The sequence below is a fragment of the Cetorhinus maximus genome, chromosome 1, assembly GCF_964194155.1.
Source record: "Cetorhinus maximus chromosome 1, sCetMax3.hap1.1, whole genome shotgun sequence".
NCBI lineage: Eukaryota > Metazoa > Chordata > Chondrichthyes > Lamniformes > Cetorhinidae > Cetorhinus > Cetorhinus maximus.
Window position 1 is genome coordinate 158863594 of NC_135879.1, and position 16950 is coordinate 158880543.

Genomic DNA, 16950 nt, shown 5'->3' on the forward strand with positions numbered 1-16950 from the left:
ACTTTATATTGATTGTACGAAGCCTATTCGATTTCCTCCTCATATATGAAAAGTTTTAATTTTCCCTTATTTTTGACATTGAAATGCTGACGTTGAACAACCAGCTGTGTGCTGTGTTTTTGTAGTGTCTAGCCTTTTCGTAGCTCCTTCACTGAAAAATTTGGGATTGTCCAGCAGAAATCTGACAGCTCCTGGAAAATTTACTCGGTACGGCGCAGGAAATTCAGCACAGGTTATAAAGCCAAACCTGACTGGTGACGTTTGCAAAGTTTGGTTTTCTACTCCAAATCGGTCCACGGTGCGATTTCTGCCCCGAATTTGATTAAGGGAAATGTTCGTGTTCTGCATTGCATCACTTCTATATTTTTTTACAGAAAGTCAAATGCTTTTTCGCGGCAGAATTGCGACGGTAGCTGGGGCCGTATCATTTCTTTCCCCACTGAGATGATAACCATTCAATACAAGGAGCAGGTCTGCAACTTCTTTTCAGCGGGGAACCGCAGACTTTATATCTTTCGTATGAGCTGCTGCCCCTCCCCCTTCACTTCCCTAGCAACATACACATGCCACTTGTACCAGGCGAGCCCTATCGGTTTAGAGGTTTATGGTGCGCGCTTATCTTAAACCTCAAACCGTGTCACCTTTTCTGTTCCGAGGGACACCCACTGATCACGGACTCTTGCATGCACTTGGATATAATGTGACTTCTGTGTGCCGGCGAACCTTTTGTTTCCACTTAGTCATTGTTGACTACTGTGTTACAACCCCTGGCTCACTGGGCTGGGAGAAACATTTTACCAAAGTAGAAAAGCGTGTATTTCGGTGCTTTGGAATAAATTATTCTAAGTGTAAATTCATGCTCCACTTCCTCTGTTTCGCTAACCCGCCATATGTTTTTGCACTGATTTATGTGAAAGCAATGTCATTCGGAGCCGCCAATCTATTTCGTTTTCAGTCGAAGACTTACCCAGCTGTTATGACGTGCCAAGAAAGTGTAATCGCGAAACGTCAGTCCGCAGTGCTCGCCCTTCCCACCTCTCGCCTGCTCCCTTTTTCAAAATATTTGATTTGAAATTAAGGCTGTGTAGAATCTCTGCTTGTTTTGGCGTCAGGCAGGCTTCGGTGTCGGCTGGGCGAGACTCCCCAATTTATTCTCCCGCTTCTACTGTGAAGTGGTGCTGACTCTCGCCGCCTTGTGTGTCTTCCCCTCTTGAGCTCATTCTAGCTCTTGCCTTGCCAGGGTCCTGCCCGTTGCCGGAGTTCTCGCTCAGGACGTTACCGGTGTTTTCCTTTCTCTTTGTACCGGGGAGCGGCCGCCTCGAGTGGACTGTATGAGGCTCCAGAGCCGGTCATGGTTCTAGCTGTGCTGTCCGTTCTCCTGCTGCTGCTCCACACCTCTAGGACCACACTTTGTCCTCTTGTGGTTCCCTCCCTCTCCCCGTTTTTAAAAAACTTTCCACCTTTCCTTTGTTTTGCCTTAGAAAGACTTGCATTTATATAGTGTCTTTCCCATCCCCGGAGGTATCAAACACTTTACAACCAGTGGTGTACTTTTGAAGTGCAGTAACTGTCGGACACATTGCTCTCTCATTATCCTCTCTATTGCTCGGACCGGGTCTACCTATTCCTTTCACCGGTTCTCCCTCTTCCTTTGCTGCTCTCCCTCACTCGGTGGCCTCTGCTCTCCCCATTTCTTTGTTATTATTTCCCTCTTTCTGTTTGTTTTGCAATTTTCCCATCTCCTCCATTTCTTTCTTCAGTTCCCCATTACTCCTCATCCTCCTGCTCTTCGGCCATTTGTTTCTCTGTGCTTTGCTCCTTCCTTGCTTATCTTCCTTGTTCTTGCACTGCTCCAACCCCCCCCCCCCCCCCGCCCACTTCGCACCTTCCAGTGCTCTGCCTCCTTTTGAACAACTTGTATTTGTATAGCAACTTTAACATTGGTAAATGTCCCAGTGCCTCCACTTCCCATTTCTCCTCATTTCCCCTTTCCCTTTATTCATCTCCCACACCCACATTTTCCATCCCTTCTCCCCTCTTACTCCTCCTCCCTCCCCTCTCCTCCTCTTCCCTCTCCTTCCTCCTACAGCTCATCCAGTCCTCTTCCCATCTCCTCGCCCTTCAATCCTTTGCCTCCTCCTCCTCTTCTGCCGACTCCAACCTCCAAATCTCCCCTCCCATCTTCCTGTCTAATCTTAACCCCTCTTAGTTCTCCATCTGACTTCCATCTCGGTTACCTTTCAATCCCTCACCTACCCCTCCCAATCTCCTTTATAACTCCTCTTTCATTCATCCTTCTTCATCTCCCTTGTTGTTGCAATCCCTCTGCACTCTTCTTCCCTTTTGTTCTCTCAACTCTCCCTTCCTACTCCTCTCCCATTCATTCATTCCATCCCCTCTTGCCTTTCCTTCCTCCTCTTTCCCTCCACTGCTCCTCCTTGATTCTTCCCTCCCCTCTTTCCCAGGCTCCTGGACTGCCTGCCTCCCCCCCCTCTTCATCCACTCATCCCTTCTTTTCCTTTATCTTCACCTTTCCTTCATCCTACCCTCCCTCCCTCATCTATCCTCTCCCCTCCTCCAATCTCATCTCTTCTTCCATCCCTTCCTCCTCCCCATCCTCCCCCTCCATGCACCCCTTCTTCCCTAATGTCCTCTTTTCCACCCCATTCTTCTCCGCTTCTTCCATTCCTTATTCCTGATCTCTCCTTCACTACTACATCCCTCCTTTCCTCCACATTCCTTCCTCCATGCACCCTCCTCCCTGCTTCCATCTGGCACTCTTGCTGCATGCAGACCATTAGTGGGAAGGTAATGACTCTGCTGGCTTTGATCGGTGGTCACATTCCCAGTGGATTGGCTGGATGATAGGGTTCCATCCAGCAGGAGATGAGAGAGAGGATTTGGGCAGCTCAACTTTTCCACATGGAGCCTCATTCCTCACATGGAGCCTCACCCTCCACATGGAGACTCACTCCTCACATAGAGATTCATTCCTCATACAGAGCTTCACTCTTCACATGGAGACACACGCTCCACATGGAGACTCACTCATCACATGGAGCCTCACTCCCCACATGGAGACTCACTCCCCACATGGAGGCTCACCCTCCACATGGAGACTCACCCCTCACATGGAGCCTCACTCCCCACATGGAGCCTCACTCACCACATGGAGGCTCACCCTCCACATGGAGACTCACTCCTCACATGGAGCCTTACTCACCACATGGAGCCTTACTCACCACATGGAGCCTCACTCACCACATGGAGCCTCACTCACCAAATGGAGGCTCACCCTCCACATGGAGCCTCACCCCTCATGGAGCCTCAGTCTCCACATGGAGACTCACTCCTCACATGGAGCCTTACTCCTCACATGGAGCCTCATGCACCACATGGAGCCTTACTCCTCACATGGAGCCTCACGCACCACATGGAGCCTCACCCCTCACATGGAGCCTCACCCCTCACATGGAGCCTCACACACCACATGGAGCTTCGCTCCTCACATGGAGCCTCACTCACCACGTGGAGCGTCACTGTCCACATGGAGCCTTAATCCTCACATGGAGCCTCACTCTCCACATGGAGCCTCACTCTCCACATGGAGCCTCACTCTCCACATGGAGCCTCACTCTCCACATGGAGCCTCACTCACCACATGGAGGCTCACCCTCCACATGGAGCCTCACCCCTCACATGGAGCCTCACTCTCCACATGGAGCCTCACTCTCCACATGGAGCCTTACTCCTCACATGGAGCCTCACGCACCGCATGGAGACTCACTCCTCACATGGAGCCTCATGCACCACATGGAGACTCACCCCTCACATGGAGCCTCACCCCTCACATGGAGCCTCACGCATCACATGGAGCTTCGCTCCTCACATGGAACCTCACTCACCACATGGAGCCTCACTGTCCACATGGAGCCTTAATCCTCACATGGAGCCTCACTCACCACATGGAGCCTCACTCACCACATGGAGCCTCACTCCTCACATGGAGACTCACTCACCACATGGAGCCTCACTCACCACATGGAGCCTCACTCCCCACATGGAGCCTCACTCCTCACACAGAGCCTCACTGTCCACATGGAGCTTCACTCTCCACATGGAGCTTCACTCTCCACATGGAGCTTCACTCTCCACATGGAGCCTCACTCATGGACCCTCACTCTCCTCTGCCATTTCATGCTAAGGATTGTGGTTGCACAGGGCTCAGAGTTTGTGGGAAAGAGAAAGGAGCTCCAGAAAAGCGATGTACTGCCACTTTATAATTCATTAAAAAATCTTTGCATTCACTCGGGCTGACCGGCAGCAGTGCTCGAAGTTTAGGTTTGATGACTATTTTGGAGACTGTTTTAACTCAGAAAACACATAACATGAGTTTGCACTAATGTCCGGACGGCTGTGTCTTAACTGTGTGTTTTACCTTGTGAGAAACCGGTTAAGAAGTTAACGATCCCAGGGGGTTGTAAAGGCGGGGGGGGGGGGGGGGGGGGAGGAGTGTGAATATGCATTCCCTCTGCGATCTACTTCACGTGTCGAGCCTTTTCATCTTCTGTAATCCGAACCTTTGCAATGCTACACAGTCAATAGTAACCGTGCCTTCAAAGCCATCGCAAAATAGAATAAACCTGTGTAACCCAACTGCTTTGCTGCTAAAATGACGAATAATGCAGAGTGTAACTGGACAATGGCATCATTAATGCGTGGTGTTCCCCTTTTGCAGGCATACGGATGAGTGAGTCCGAATAAACGGCCAATGAGTGTGGGTGCTGAGGGTTCCGCCGCTTTGCTGCTGGCTCTGGGCGCAGGGATGAGTGGCCACCCGGGCTGGTGCACGAACTGCTGGACCTTTCGGCGCTGAGGCACCGCCGCACGGAAACGTGCCGAGGACTCGGCGACCCCATGGGCTTGTTACGGTGCGCTTCTGGAGTCAACCAAACTGTCTAGCGCAAAGGTAGCCACAAACAGCTTGAGGTTCACTAAATTATGGAAATTTTGTGGAAGACGGTGACTTGGATTTTGAGCCTAGTCATGGCTGCTTCGGAATTTGACAGTGACACAAGGCTTTCTTACAGTTCTCAAGGTAGGATCATCCCAGCATGACCAAAATATACTGTAGACTAGCGCCACATCACCAACGCTTTCAAACCGAAATAACCCAGGTTGGCTTTTGTTGGCACAAGTTCATATTTACTTTGTTACAACTATCTGTCATTTTAAAAAAAAATCTACGCTTTTGACCGCTTACAAAAGCACAATTTAGTTATTAAGACAACTGGACTTGAACTATATGTGAGTGACTTTTACTTGTGATTTGATGCAATCCGTTATGAACAGTAGGTTGGGAATAGGGAGAGACTGAACATAGCTCATTTGATCAAACTGAACAAGGTCCAGAACTCTTTCTTTAATGTTTTGTTAATGACAGCAGTTTGCATGTCTGCATAGCAGAATCCTTATATTGCACTTGGAATGTTAACGGCAAATTTGTAGCACGACCTTGTTAAATGCAAAATTGTTACTAGGACTTTAAGAGATGGCACTGCTGACATTTCCTGCATAAGTCAGGTTATTTCGAAGTCTTTGTCCTTCCCAACTTCCTGCATGTAACGTGGTTTCACTAATTCTATGAAACATTGCCTGGACTATGTGATTTCCTTACTTAGTTTAACATGGCTGAACATTCTGAAAATATTTGACAGCCACTTTCTCTTTACATTAGAAGGAATGATTTTGCCTGGTATTTTAGTAGTACTTTGTCACCTCCATTTTTTTTCCTTCCACGCCCATTTCCTGGATCTTCCCACCTTGTGATTTCAAAGAGGAATTCCTTTCTTACCTTGAACATTATCAGCTAACGGTTCCTGCCCGAGTGGACCATAACGGAGATTTCCTGAATGTCAGTGGGAAAAGCTATAGACATTCAAGGCGAAGGCGGAGTTCCGATGTGACACCTCATGATCCAACTGAATCTAAATTATTTTACAGACTGACCGCCTATGGAAAGCACTTTCACTTAAACTTGAGTTTAAACACTAAATTAATCTCCAGACATTTTATGGTAGAATATTGGGGGAATGATGGCCCAGAATGGAAACACGATTTTATTGATAACTGCCATTACGTGGGATATGTACTACATGAGCACAATACTACAAAAGTGGCTTTGAGCAACTGTAATGGCCTGGTGAGTAGAACAGTAAACTTGCTTTTCAAATTGAGATGCTGCTTTATTCGTTCGATTGCTTTTGTGCTGTGGGATATAAATGATTTGTTATTCGGCACCAGCCAGAAATGTTAACTGAACTGATGGAACCGTCGTAGGAGACGAAGCATAAACAGCTGCCCGCTGTATGATGCACATGGCTAATTTGCATATGATCTACCGCAGTGGGAAGGGTAGCCAGATCTTAAAGAGGCAGGTCCCTCTCAGTGGCCTCTGCAGACCGAATGTTGTTCAGAAGCACGTACAAATCAAACTTCCTGTGTAGCATATTAAAGTAGAGATTTCTGACAAAGTTCCATGCAGCGCCGTTAGTTTAATTACATAAATTTATTTCTTGCCGAAGCAATAAAAACTGCATTAGTTGGTAAGAGTGATCAGCTTATTTTCAGTATTTACAAAGAAAGTATATCCTTCCATAAAAGATATGACCACTATAATGGAACAAAATGTTTCTGGCGATTTACAAGGAGGATAAACTAGAGTTTTACTGCTTGCAGGATCACTCCTTACAGTGAATAAACAAAAGTACAAATTCAATTTGGACACATCACAATTACAAATGGCTGGATAATATGCTTACTTTAAAGTAATAATGTGCGTTGAGATCAGCATTGAACAAATTTTTGGAAGAAAGTTGGATGGGAAATGAAGGAGTAGCAACTCATGCATTGCTAGCAATTCCTCAGCAACAAGGGTCCAATCATTTAAATACCCAGGTTAATGGGGAAAAATCACTATTAGAAAGTGGAATTGAAAAATATTTGCTTTTAATTGTCAGTAGATTTAATACATTCTGATTTTTTGGATAACTTTTAGTCTCAATTGCTCACTATTATAAGTTTCATTATTCATCTTTCTATTATAATATTTGTGCAATATGTGTTCATGATGCATAATCCAGTTATATCTGTATTATACTTTAGGAAGGCTCTATTTCAGACTATTTCCTGAAACTTCTAAAGTTATTATATGCAATAATGATCTGTTTTGTTCTTTTAAGCATGGGGTGATTGTAACAGAAGAAGATCAGTATTTCATTGAACCATTGCAGGATATATCTGAGGACAATACTAGTGACTTTACTTATGGTGAAGGCCACCCTCATGTTGTTTACAAGCGTTCCTCCATTCGACAGAGACATCAAACAAATATGTCAAACTGCGGAGTTCCAGGTAACTTACCTTACATTGTAGGAGAATATACAGAAGTACAATCTTTTTTCCCTTTCATGAAAATATGTAGGATTAAACAGAGTGTGCAAATATTATATGAACCAACAATACTGAAGAATATGCTGAAACTGAAACCGTTAATTTTTGACTCAATTTGGCATTGATTTTTTTTTTACTGTTTTTGATATTTTGATTACTTTGTACTACAGAATCATTTTTTTAATACAATTGATGTTGCTAGTGACAACTTTGTTGATGAAAAAAAGGTTTAGTGTGTTCAGAACTTCAAAGCTAGAAGATCCCCAACATATAAGAAAAGGTTTACTGATTAAGAATTTATTCATCATCATGATTTCAGCTGTGGCTCTCATTTTTGAGGTAAAAGGTTGTGGATTCAAATCCCACTCCAGAGACTGGAGCACAAAATCTAGGCTGGTACTTCAGTGCAGTACTGAGGGAGTGCTGAATTGTCAGGGGTGTAGTGAGATGTTAAATCGAGGCCCCTTCTGCCCCCTGAGGTGACATAAAATATTCCAGGGTAGTATTTTGAAAAAGAGCAGTGGAGTTCTGTTTGGTGTCCTAGCCAATATTTATCCCTCAACTAACATCTCTAAAACAGACTATCTGCTGTTTTTGGAATCTTGTTGTGCACAAAGTTGGCTGTCACTTTCTGTACGTACATTATAACAGTGACTATACTTTGAAAGTACATCATTGGTTGTAAAATGGCTTGGGACAACCTGCCATAGTGAAAGACAGTATATAAATGCAAGTTTTTTTTTATCAAAGACTTTTTTCTTGCAGCACGTAGAGGACTGTAAGAGATGTGTTTTATTGTATTTGCTTTGTACTTGCATTTCTTGGTAGTGTGCTAATGAATTGCAGTTGTTTATCATTCAACAAATGAAATAAAAAGTTCTAAACAGAGCCACAGGAATGTATAAAAGAAATTGGGTGGAAGTTCACGCTTCTTCAGTAGTATTTTTATTTGGTATTGCTTTAATATTTGGAGAGTTATAGTTGTCTATTATCATAAATATAAATACCTGTCTAATGGTAGTAAGGTGTGACATAGCATTAGTGCGCATTCAAGGTCTGCAAACTGAGGTTTACACTACAATTGCCTTACTGCATCAGATTTCAGGTCGCCCATTGGGTAGAGGTGCTGAATGAAAGCCAAGTGTAATCTGACAAGGCATGGAGTGAGTTTCTTAGTGGCCTATTATAGAATAGCCTTGATGTAACTTAGTAGCAGGTCATTTTGTCCCTTTTTTCATTTATTTATGGGAATCTAAATGGGGATCCTGAAATATTAATAAATATTGTATACTTTCTTTTTACTAAAATAAAACTAGTAATGTTGAAAATAATACATTATTTACACTTGTCTGATTAAAACACAAAAAGAATACAAATGCTGGAAAATTGAAAAAAATATGCAAAATATTGGAAATATAAAGTGGGTCAGTCAGCTCCTGAAAGATTCGTACAGGTTAATATGGAACTCCATCACAACACAGTTCTGATGAAGAGACCCATCTAACACATTGACCTTTTATTCAGGTGTTTGGCCTGGTATGCATTCCCAGCATATTTTGATCCAAGTAGACAATTGTAAAGAAAAAAAGAAAGCCAACACAATTGTATTCATAAAATGTCTTTCATGTCTTCAGGATGTGCTTTGCAACCAATTAATTATATGAAGTGCAGTCATTCTTGTAACATAGGAAGACATAGCAGCCAATTTGTACACAGCAAAATCTCATAACTGGAAATGAGATAAATAACCAGAAAATCTGTGCCAGTGGTGTTGATTGGGATAAATATTAACCAGGACACCAGGAATACTCTCCTGTTTAAATTATGCCATCGAATTATTTGTGCCAATTTGAAAGGTCTAATAGTACAATATCTCATTCAAAAGATGGCACCTCTGACAGTACAGCACTCGAAGTGCTGAAGCACCTGAAGTGGGGCTTCAACCCACAACCACCTGACTCGGAAGCAAGAGTGCTTCCCCAGAGAGTGGTGGAGGCGGGGTCATTGGACATTTTTAAGGCAGAGGTAGATAAATTCATGACTAACAAGGAAGTCAAAGGTTATGGGGATAGTTGGAATGTGCATTTGAGGCTACAATCAGATCATCCATGATCATATTGAATGATGGAGCAGACTTGAGGGAATGAATGGTCTACTCTTGCTTCTAATTAGTATATTCATATATTTGTAAATATAGTCGAGGCTGATATAGGGATCAATGTATTCAGAATTAGTAGTGAATACTGTGCTTATATATAGTTTGAGGCTGGTAATTACAGAATCAGTTTCCAGCCAGCTTTAACTTGTATTGTAAGTTTGGGGGTCAGAGAGACTTCTGCACATTTACTCACATGAACCTGATGATCTAAGACTAGCATTGGCAGAGTGGTTTTTAAGTGAGTCCCTTACCCACTTTGTGAATTAGGGCATGGTGCTTAACACAGAAAGATTAAAAAAAGGACAGGATTTTAAAACAAATGTTTTGAGTTCAAGAGTTGGAACATTTTTGCATGGGCTTTTAAAATGGTCAGGAAATCCAGTGCATCAGGAGTAGTGCATTTGGGTCTGGCAAGGCAACTCAGGGAGCATCTACATTGGCCTTATAGGGGGTCTAGCACAGATTGGATGGAATGATATCAGTGTTAAAAGTGTTAAATTATGAGGACAGGTCATGTAGACTAGGGGTATGATTTTCAATTGCCCGTGAAGGTGAGGTCAGATGCAGGTGCGCTTTGAAAATAGTGTTCCTAGGTGGCATGTCAGTCTTCTGATGCCTCTGAAAGCGTTGCTGTTTTCAAAGCGAGGAGTGGAAGGGGGGAACCAGCAACCCAATCACCTCCAAATAATGGAGTTTAAACTCCTCGAAGAGCTTGTTACCATACTGGGGGCGGCCAGAAGGTGATTTTCAAATCATACATCAGGAAAAGTGAACAGTCTGGTTAATGTTAGTGCACAGCTATTGGGAGCAATGCAGGGAGCTGTTAAGTGATGCCCCTGCCGAAGAAAAATTGTTGGAAAAAAGGAGTTAGTCACAAAAGCGGTCCAATACCTTTTTATTGGCTGTTTGGCCATTTCTCTGTGCCATGTGGTTGCTGGTCCTTTGATATTCTACCTGCTCTATTCTGCAAGACAACAGCAAGCCTAGTAATGGCTGTCATTGGCCATTGAGCATTGCACTCTTGAATCAGTTCCCGCCTTCTGGCAGCACCCGGTACCACTATTTGGGCGTTGAGCTCACCTCTGCTCCAATTATAGGATCTACATACTAAAATAACATTGCATCAGCGACACAAACACAGCACAGGGTCAGGACCCAGAAATGATCTGGGTGTCGGGTTCCTGACCCCGGACTGAAAATCAAACTCTAGGTTTATATTTCCTTGAATATAGAAGATTAAGGGGGTGTTTAATTGAAGTATTTAGGATAAGTAAAGGATCTTCTTCCATAGGCTCAAGCTAACAGTCCATAAATTGGTCTTTGGTCTACTGATCTACATTCCCCTGTCTTTCAGTGCTTTTCTCCAGTTCTCCAGATATTCAGTCATGTTCTCATTATCCCCACCTAATAGCTCAATGTCATCTGCAAAAATTGCTTCCCATCTTATTTGCACAGTTAGAACATCCATGACCATCAGGAAAAGGAAGGGGCTCAGTGCATTGTTGGTGTAATCCAACTTTGGCTTTGAAACTCTGACTCTCCTCCACGCTGCTTCTTATCCTTGTTTGGCATTCCTTGTACAAGTCGTGTAATAATAGTATGTACTTCTCAGGGACCCAACAAATTCTAGCACACTTTCAGACTTCCCTAGGCACCTAGCCATAAGCCTTCCCTAGATCGATGTATACAATTGTCATGTTGCAAACTCAATAATGGATCAAATTACCATATTATAAAAATGGTCTTTAAGTGAGTCTTTTGTCTAACTGGGGTCAGAGCTTATTGCCTGATACAGAGTGATCAAAAAAATTGAAAACCAATGATCAAAGAGGCTTTTGTATTCTAATTGGGCCTTTTGGAATATGGCTGTAATCATAATGTTTCATAATGGGAAGAACATTCACTGTGGGCCAAAAAAGGATGGTATTAAATTAGCTACCCATGAATTTAACGGAAAGGGAAATTGGGCTTGGTTCATAACAAGTGACAATCTAGAAATCATAGAAATTTATGGCACAGGAGGAAGCCATTTGGCCCATTATGTCTATGCAAGTCAAAAAAAGAGCTGTCTGGTCTCATAACACTTTCTAGCTCTTGATGTGAAGCCTTAGAGGTCATAGCACAATTGCTCGATCTGGTTCATTTTATGCCCTTGAGAAAGTTGGAAATTTCAGCTGATGTTACACATAGAGAGTTGATCATGTGGCACATGCCCACAGTTTACTAATGTTATTGCATTTGCTCTATAAAGTTTTGGTCTTTGCTCACTATGATTTTTTTAAAAAGCATAATGTTTAGTGGCAGGGGGGGATGGGGCGTCAGGAAATTTGCCAAGTTCCCCCATGCACTGTTCCCTTTCTCATCGCCACTGCCTCAAGTGTTGCACTCACTAATCTTGCAATGCCTCAGAAAAATTAAAGCTGCTCAATTCTTGTTTCAAACAAAAGCAGAGAATTCTGGCTCCAAGTCAGGCATATAAAGAAGAAAAAATGTAATATCACCTAAACAATAGCTCAGGAAACATTTGCAGCAAGTTTGTATGGGACAGTTTGCCCCTGAACTGTTCGAGTAAATCTGGGCGTAAAGTCCTCTGCCACTCATTTGCATGAAACTTACATTGCTGCACCTTCTTCAGGCAAAGGTGCCAGAAAAAACATTTAAAAAGTTTGGGTGCAATGTTATTCAGCAGAATTTGCTAGGATAAAAAGATTAATGCCATTCTTCATTTGATTTGCACCTATTCTTTGGACAGGGGAAAATCAGCCCAATCATTTCCAATTAGAGTTGAAGGCTTGCATGATTTATCACATGCTGCGTCAATGTGGCTCTAGGAGACATATAAGTCAATGCAAAGATTTTTTTTATTATTCGTTCTTAGGGTGAGAGTATACTGGCAAGGCCAGCATTTTATTACTCATCCCTAATTGCCCTTGAGGAGGCGATGGTAAGCCACCTTCTTGCATCATTGTAGGTACACCCACAGTGTTTTTTCTGTAGCGGTTTGGTACAACTGAGTGGCTTGCTAGGCTATTTCAGTGGTCAGATAAGAGTCAACCACATTACTGTGCATCTGGAGTCACATGTGGACAGACTGGTAAGGATGGCAGATTTCCTCCCCTGAAGAGCATTACTGAACCAGATAGGTTTTACAACAATCTGGTAGTTTCATGACCATTGTTAATGGGACTAGCATTTTATTCCATATTTATTAATTAATTTAATGTATATTCCTCCGGCAGCAGTGGTGGGGATTTGAACCCATGTCTCCAGACCATTAGTCTGGGCCCCTGGATTATTAGTCCAGTGACGTTATCAAGTTGCTCCTGACCCAGTAGAGAGGAAGGTGGGGCCAGACTTCTGCAGCTGCCTTGATTTGGTCCTTGGATTTTGATTCTGACTCAGCCTCTTGTGTCTTGAGTTATTATCTATGCATTGTGCACTGGGGGATGGAGGGTGGGGATGAGGGGAGAGATCTTCGTCGCCAAGAAGGAACCCACCAACAAGAGGGAAATGTAGGAGAAGAGGCCAAAAGGGGTCAAAATAGCTCAAGAACTCTGATATTTGGTTTTTGTCAGGCTTTGGACTGAGCTAAGACCTAAAACAGGTCAGGTTTTGAGGACTAAGGAGAGGACAAAGTGCCTGCTATTTACCTTCCTTTCCTACAAAAAGGCAATAAGTGGGTCTTTTGCCACTGCTTTAGGGATTACTGCCACACCTTTCCTGACTGGAATTGACTGAGCCAGTGGTGGAGGCAGGGAAATTGGTGGGGGTTGGGGCTGGGATGGGGTGGTTCTGTCATTTATATGCAGCTGGATAGTGAAGGCTGGGCTAGGCTGACAACCCTTCCTGTTGGGGCAGCAAGAGGAAAATTTAGGTCTTTAGTCGGAGTTGCAGAGAATGCAGCCCAATTTGCCTTGATTTATCTTCTGCTGTTCTACCTGATCTCAGGTGATATAGTGGAAAAACATAGGGATTGCTAGATGAGAGAAGACCGAGGTCCATAGTTGTTGCTACATGTAAGAGCATAAAGCATAGAACAAAAAATAGTCACTCAGTCCATCAAGTGCATTCCTTCCACAATGTAAAACCTCTCCACTGGGGATTCTGCCCAATCCATTTGATTTACTGATGAAATTCTCTGGAAAAAGTTCTGCCTCCTTCAAAAGTAAATCAAGCATGACTGCGGAATACCTAAATAATATAACAGCGTTTCCATGGCCTCAGCTTCTTGGGAACCATTATGTTGTATGTAGCATATCTTTGTCTGTACTTACCCTATAGCCATCAGTCTTTTTCCTAACTTGATATTAATTCAGCTCCCTTGTGAAGGTGTAAGCACAATATTGTTACTGATATTTAACATATAGGGTAAAAGATTCCTTTTTAATAAAACATTTCCAACAGAAAATACATATGTGTATTTTGTGACATCATTGTGCTGTTCCATCACGTGATCTGTTAGGAAGAATAATTGGTACACTAATGTTGTTGTTTCTGCTGGGCACACTTTGGGATCAGCATGCTGTTTGCATTTGAGCACAGTTCCCAGGCTTTGCCTGAGTTTAGGGGTACTGAGGATCCTGCTTGCTATTGCTTTTTTTGGGGTTGGCTCATTGCACCTTGTAAATTACTGGGAGAAGATTGTTAACTTGCAGCTCTTTTCAAACTTCCTTGAGAGGTAGTCTGGATCTGTGTGGGAGGTGTGTGAGTTTCCAAGAAAGTGCTCCAGGTTGCCTGGTACTTGCCAACTACCAGGTAGAGTCTCTACATCACTTGCTGTGACTAACATATGTTCCACAGATTTTTCATGCACAGTTTTAGTTGGGGGAGGGTTGTACTCTGCTACAGTGGGGAGGAGGACAGGAGGTGGAGGACTGCACACAATTTCCTAACAGTGTCCTACCCGTTAGTCTTGCCCTTTGACTTCATATTCTGTGTGTCTGATTATAAAATTCCAAATTCATTCTTCTTTTTATTATGGTTTTATCTACCTGCCTTTACACTTTCAAGGAAGTACTCATTTTTAGGTGACATCTCTCTGTTCTCTTACATCTTCTCACAGAGTGTTTATACATCCATTCCTTATTTTTCAACCAGAATTAATTGCCTCACACTTCTTTGTATTAAATTGCTTTTGCCATTTGTCTGCCCATTTCACTGTCTTGGCTGTGTTCTCCTGTTTATGGAACACCTTGATTTTCACTTCTTTTGTGTCAGTGAATTTTGATATTGCCCTTTTTGATAAACCCAATTCTGAGAACTAAGTGAATCAAGCACTGCCACATCCTCCTCCAATTTAAGCAACATCTGTCAACCCTACTGATGGTTCCCTGTCCATCAACCAACTTTCTACTCATATTGCTACATTTTCACTTACACTGTACATCTGGATTTTTGTAACAAACCGTCTTTAAGACTTTTTTGAGCACCTTCAGAAAACCCACAGGTATTAAAATTACTGCATCCACTTTATCAGTTCTTTAAAAGAAGTCTTGAAGTTGTCAAACGTGACCTGTCTTTAACAACCCCATGATGATCATGGTTTGTTAATTCATCGATCCATAAATGCTCACTAATTTTATCTCAAATTATGAATTCTCAGTGGTGCCCAAATCTGATGTTAGAGTAATTGGTCAATAGTAATAGTTTATCCTTTGGTCCATTTTTTAATTTCAGTTGTTACTTTGGTTACTCACTAGTCTTCTGGCACAACTTGCAGATTTAAAGATTGAAAAATAATGGTCAACACCTCTGCCAACTCCTCATCCACCTAGTATGTAGGCTATCCACTTTGAGGCAATGTTCCCTCTAAACTGCATGGCCTGGCAGTTGTGCAACAACCCAAAAGTTTACTCCCAGGCTGCATGCATGTTGGTCCCTTTAAGTTACCATATGTGCATAGTTGCACAAAGAAATTTAAAAGGGCCACACACTTAAACAAGTCGCTGACGCAACCCAAAGAAAATCCAAGGCAATTTTGCTTTGCGGCCCGCAAATTTTCTAGGACCAATTTCTTTTCTGTAGTTAACTTCAACAATTGGCCCATGTCATCTTCTAATAACCTACCTTCAGGGTATTCATCTTTCTATTGCACTTTCTCTACTCCTCATGATTTTCTTTTGTATTATTTGCTCTCATTTTAGTCTGTGAATCTGTTGTTTAGTTTTGATCTCTCTTTATCCATGCAAAATGGTCCTTTGGTGAGGAGGAAAGACAGTATATTGCCAAGGTGTAGAGATACTGAGTTTGGAAGGTGCTGACAAAGGAGCCTTGGTGAGTTCCTGCATCTTGTAGATGGTCCACATAGCTGCCACAGGGGGGCATAAAGAAGATTGGAAGAGCAATAGTGATAGGAGATTCAATAGTTAGGGGAGCAAACAGTCAATTCTGTGGCCACAGACATGAATTCAGGATGACGTATTGCCTCTTTGGTGTCAGCGTCAAGCATGCCACCAGATGCTGCAGAGCACCCTGAGGGGGGAGGGTGAACTGCTAGCAGTTGTGGTCCACATTGGTACCAACAACATAGCCAGAAAGATGGGTGTGTTCATGCAGTCAGAATTTAGGGAGCTAGGTAGGAAATTAGCAAGCATGACCACAAAAGCAGTAATCTCTGGATTACTCCTGGTACCACGCACAAGTGAGTATAGAAATAGGAGGATAAACCAAATGAACTTGTGGCTGGAAAGATGGTGGAGAAGGGAGGGCTTTGGATTCTTGGGAAATTGGGACTGGCTCTAGGGGAGATGGGGCCTGTACAGGTCAGAAGGTTTGCACCTAAATAGAACCAGGACCAATTTCATAGGAAGGCAATTTGCTAGTGCTACTGGGGAGGATTTAAACTAACTTGGCAGTGGTGTGGGAACCAGAGGATTACCAAGGTGCTCAGAATACAGGGAAAGATGGAAAGCATTAGAGTAGAAAATAGTAAAGTATTAAGTGGGTTCAGAACAAGGCAGAAAGTAATAAAATCTGAATCAGTGTTATTGTGCATGTATGTGAATGCACAGAGTGTGGTAAATAAGATTGGTGAGTTACAGGTGCAGATTGACATGTGTTCACATGTGCTGTGGTTATAACAGACCTGGCTCAAAAAAGGGCAGGACTGGGAATTAAATATTCCTGGATAAAGGTGAAAGACAGGGAAGGTGGGAAAGGGGGAGGGTGGCAGTGTTGATTAAGGAGAGCATTGCAGTGCTGGAGAGAGAGAGGATGTTCCAGAGGGGTCAGGGACAGAATCTATTTGGCTATAGCCAAGGAACAAAAAAGGTGCAACTACATTGGTTGATGTAATCTATAGGCTACCAAATAGTGGGAAAAATGTAGAGGAACAAATTTGC

At 43.1% G+C, this 16950-nt stretch overlaps 1 protein-coding gene across 2 annotated transcripts in view; it reads left to right on the forward strand.

The window, feature by feature from the left end:
• Positions 1-16950, forward strand: part of adamts6 (ADAM metallopeptidase with thrombospondin type 1 motif, 6) — a 338642-nt gene that overhangs the window by 750 nt on the left and 320942 nt on the right. The window contains exons 2-4 of one of the 2 annotated variants that reach the window (XM_078548849.1): positions 4739-5098; positions 5838-6202; positions 7242-7413. In XM_078548849.1, coding sequence (XP_078404975.1) covers positions 5002-5098; positions 5838-6202; positions 7242-7413 — 634 coding nt within the window. In that variant the 5' untranslated portion in view covers positions 4739-5001. The remainder of the gene's footprint in view (positions 1-4738; positions 5099-5837; positions 6203-7241; positions 7414-16950) is intronic. The other variant, XM_078548859.1, reaches the window with a different exon arrangement.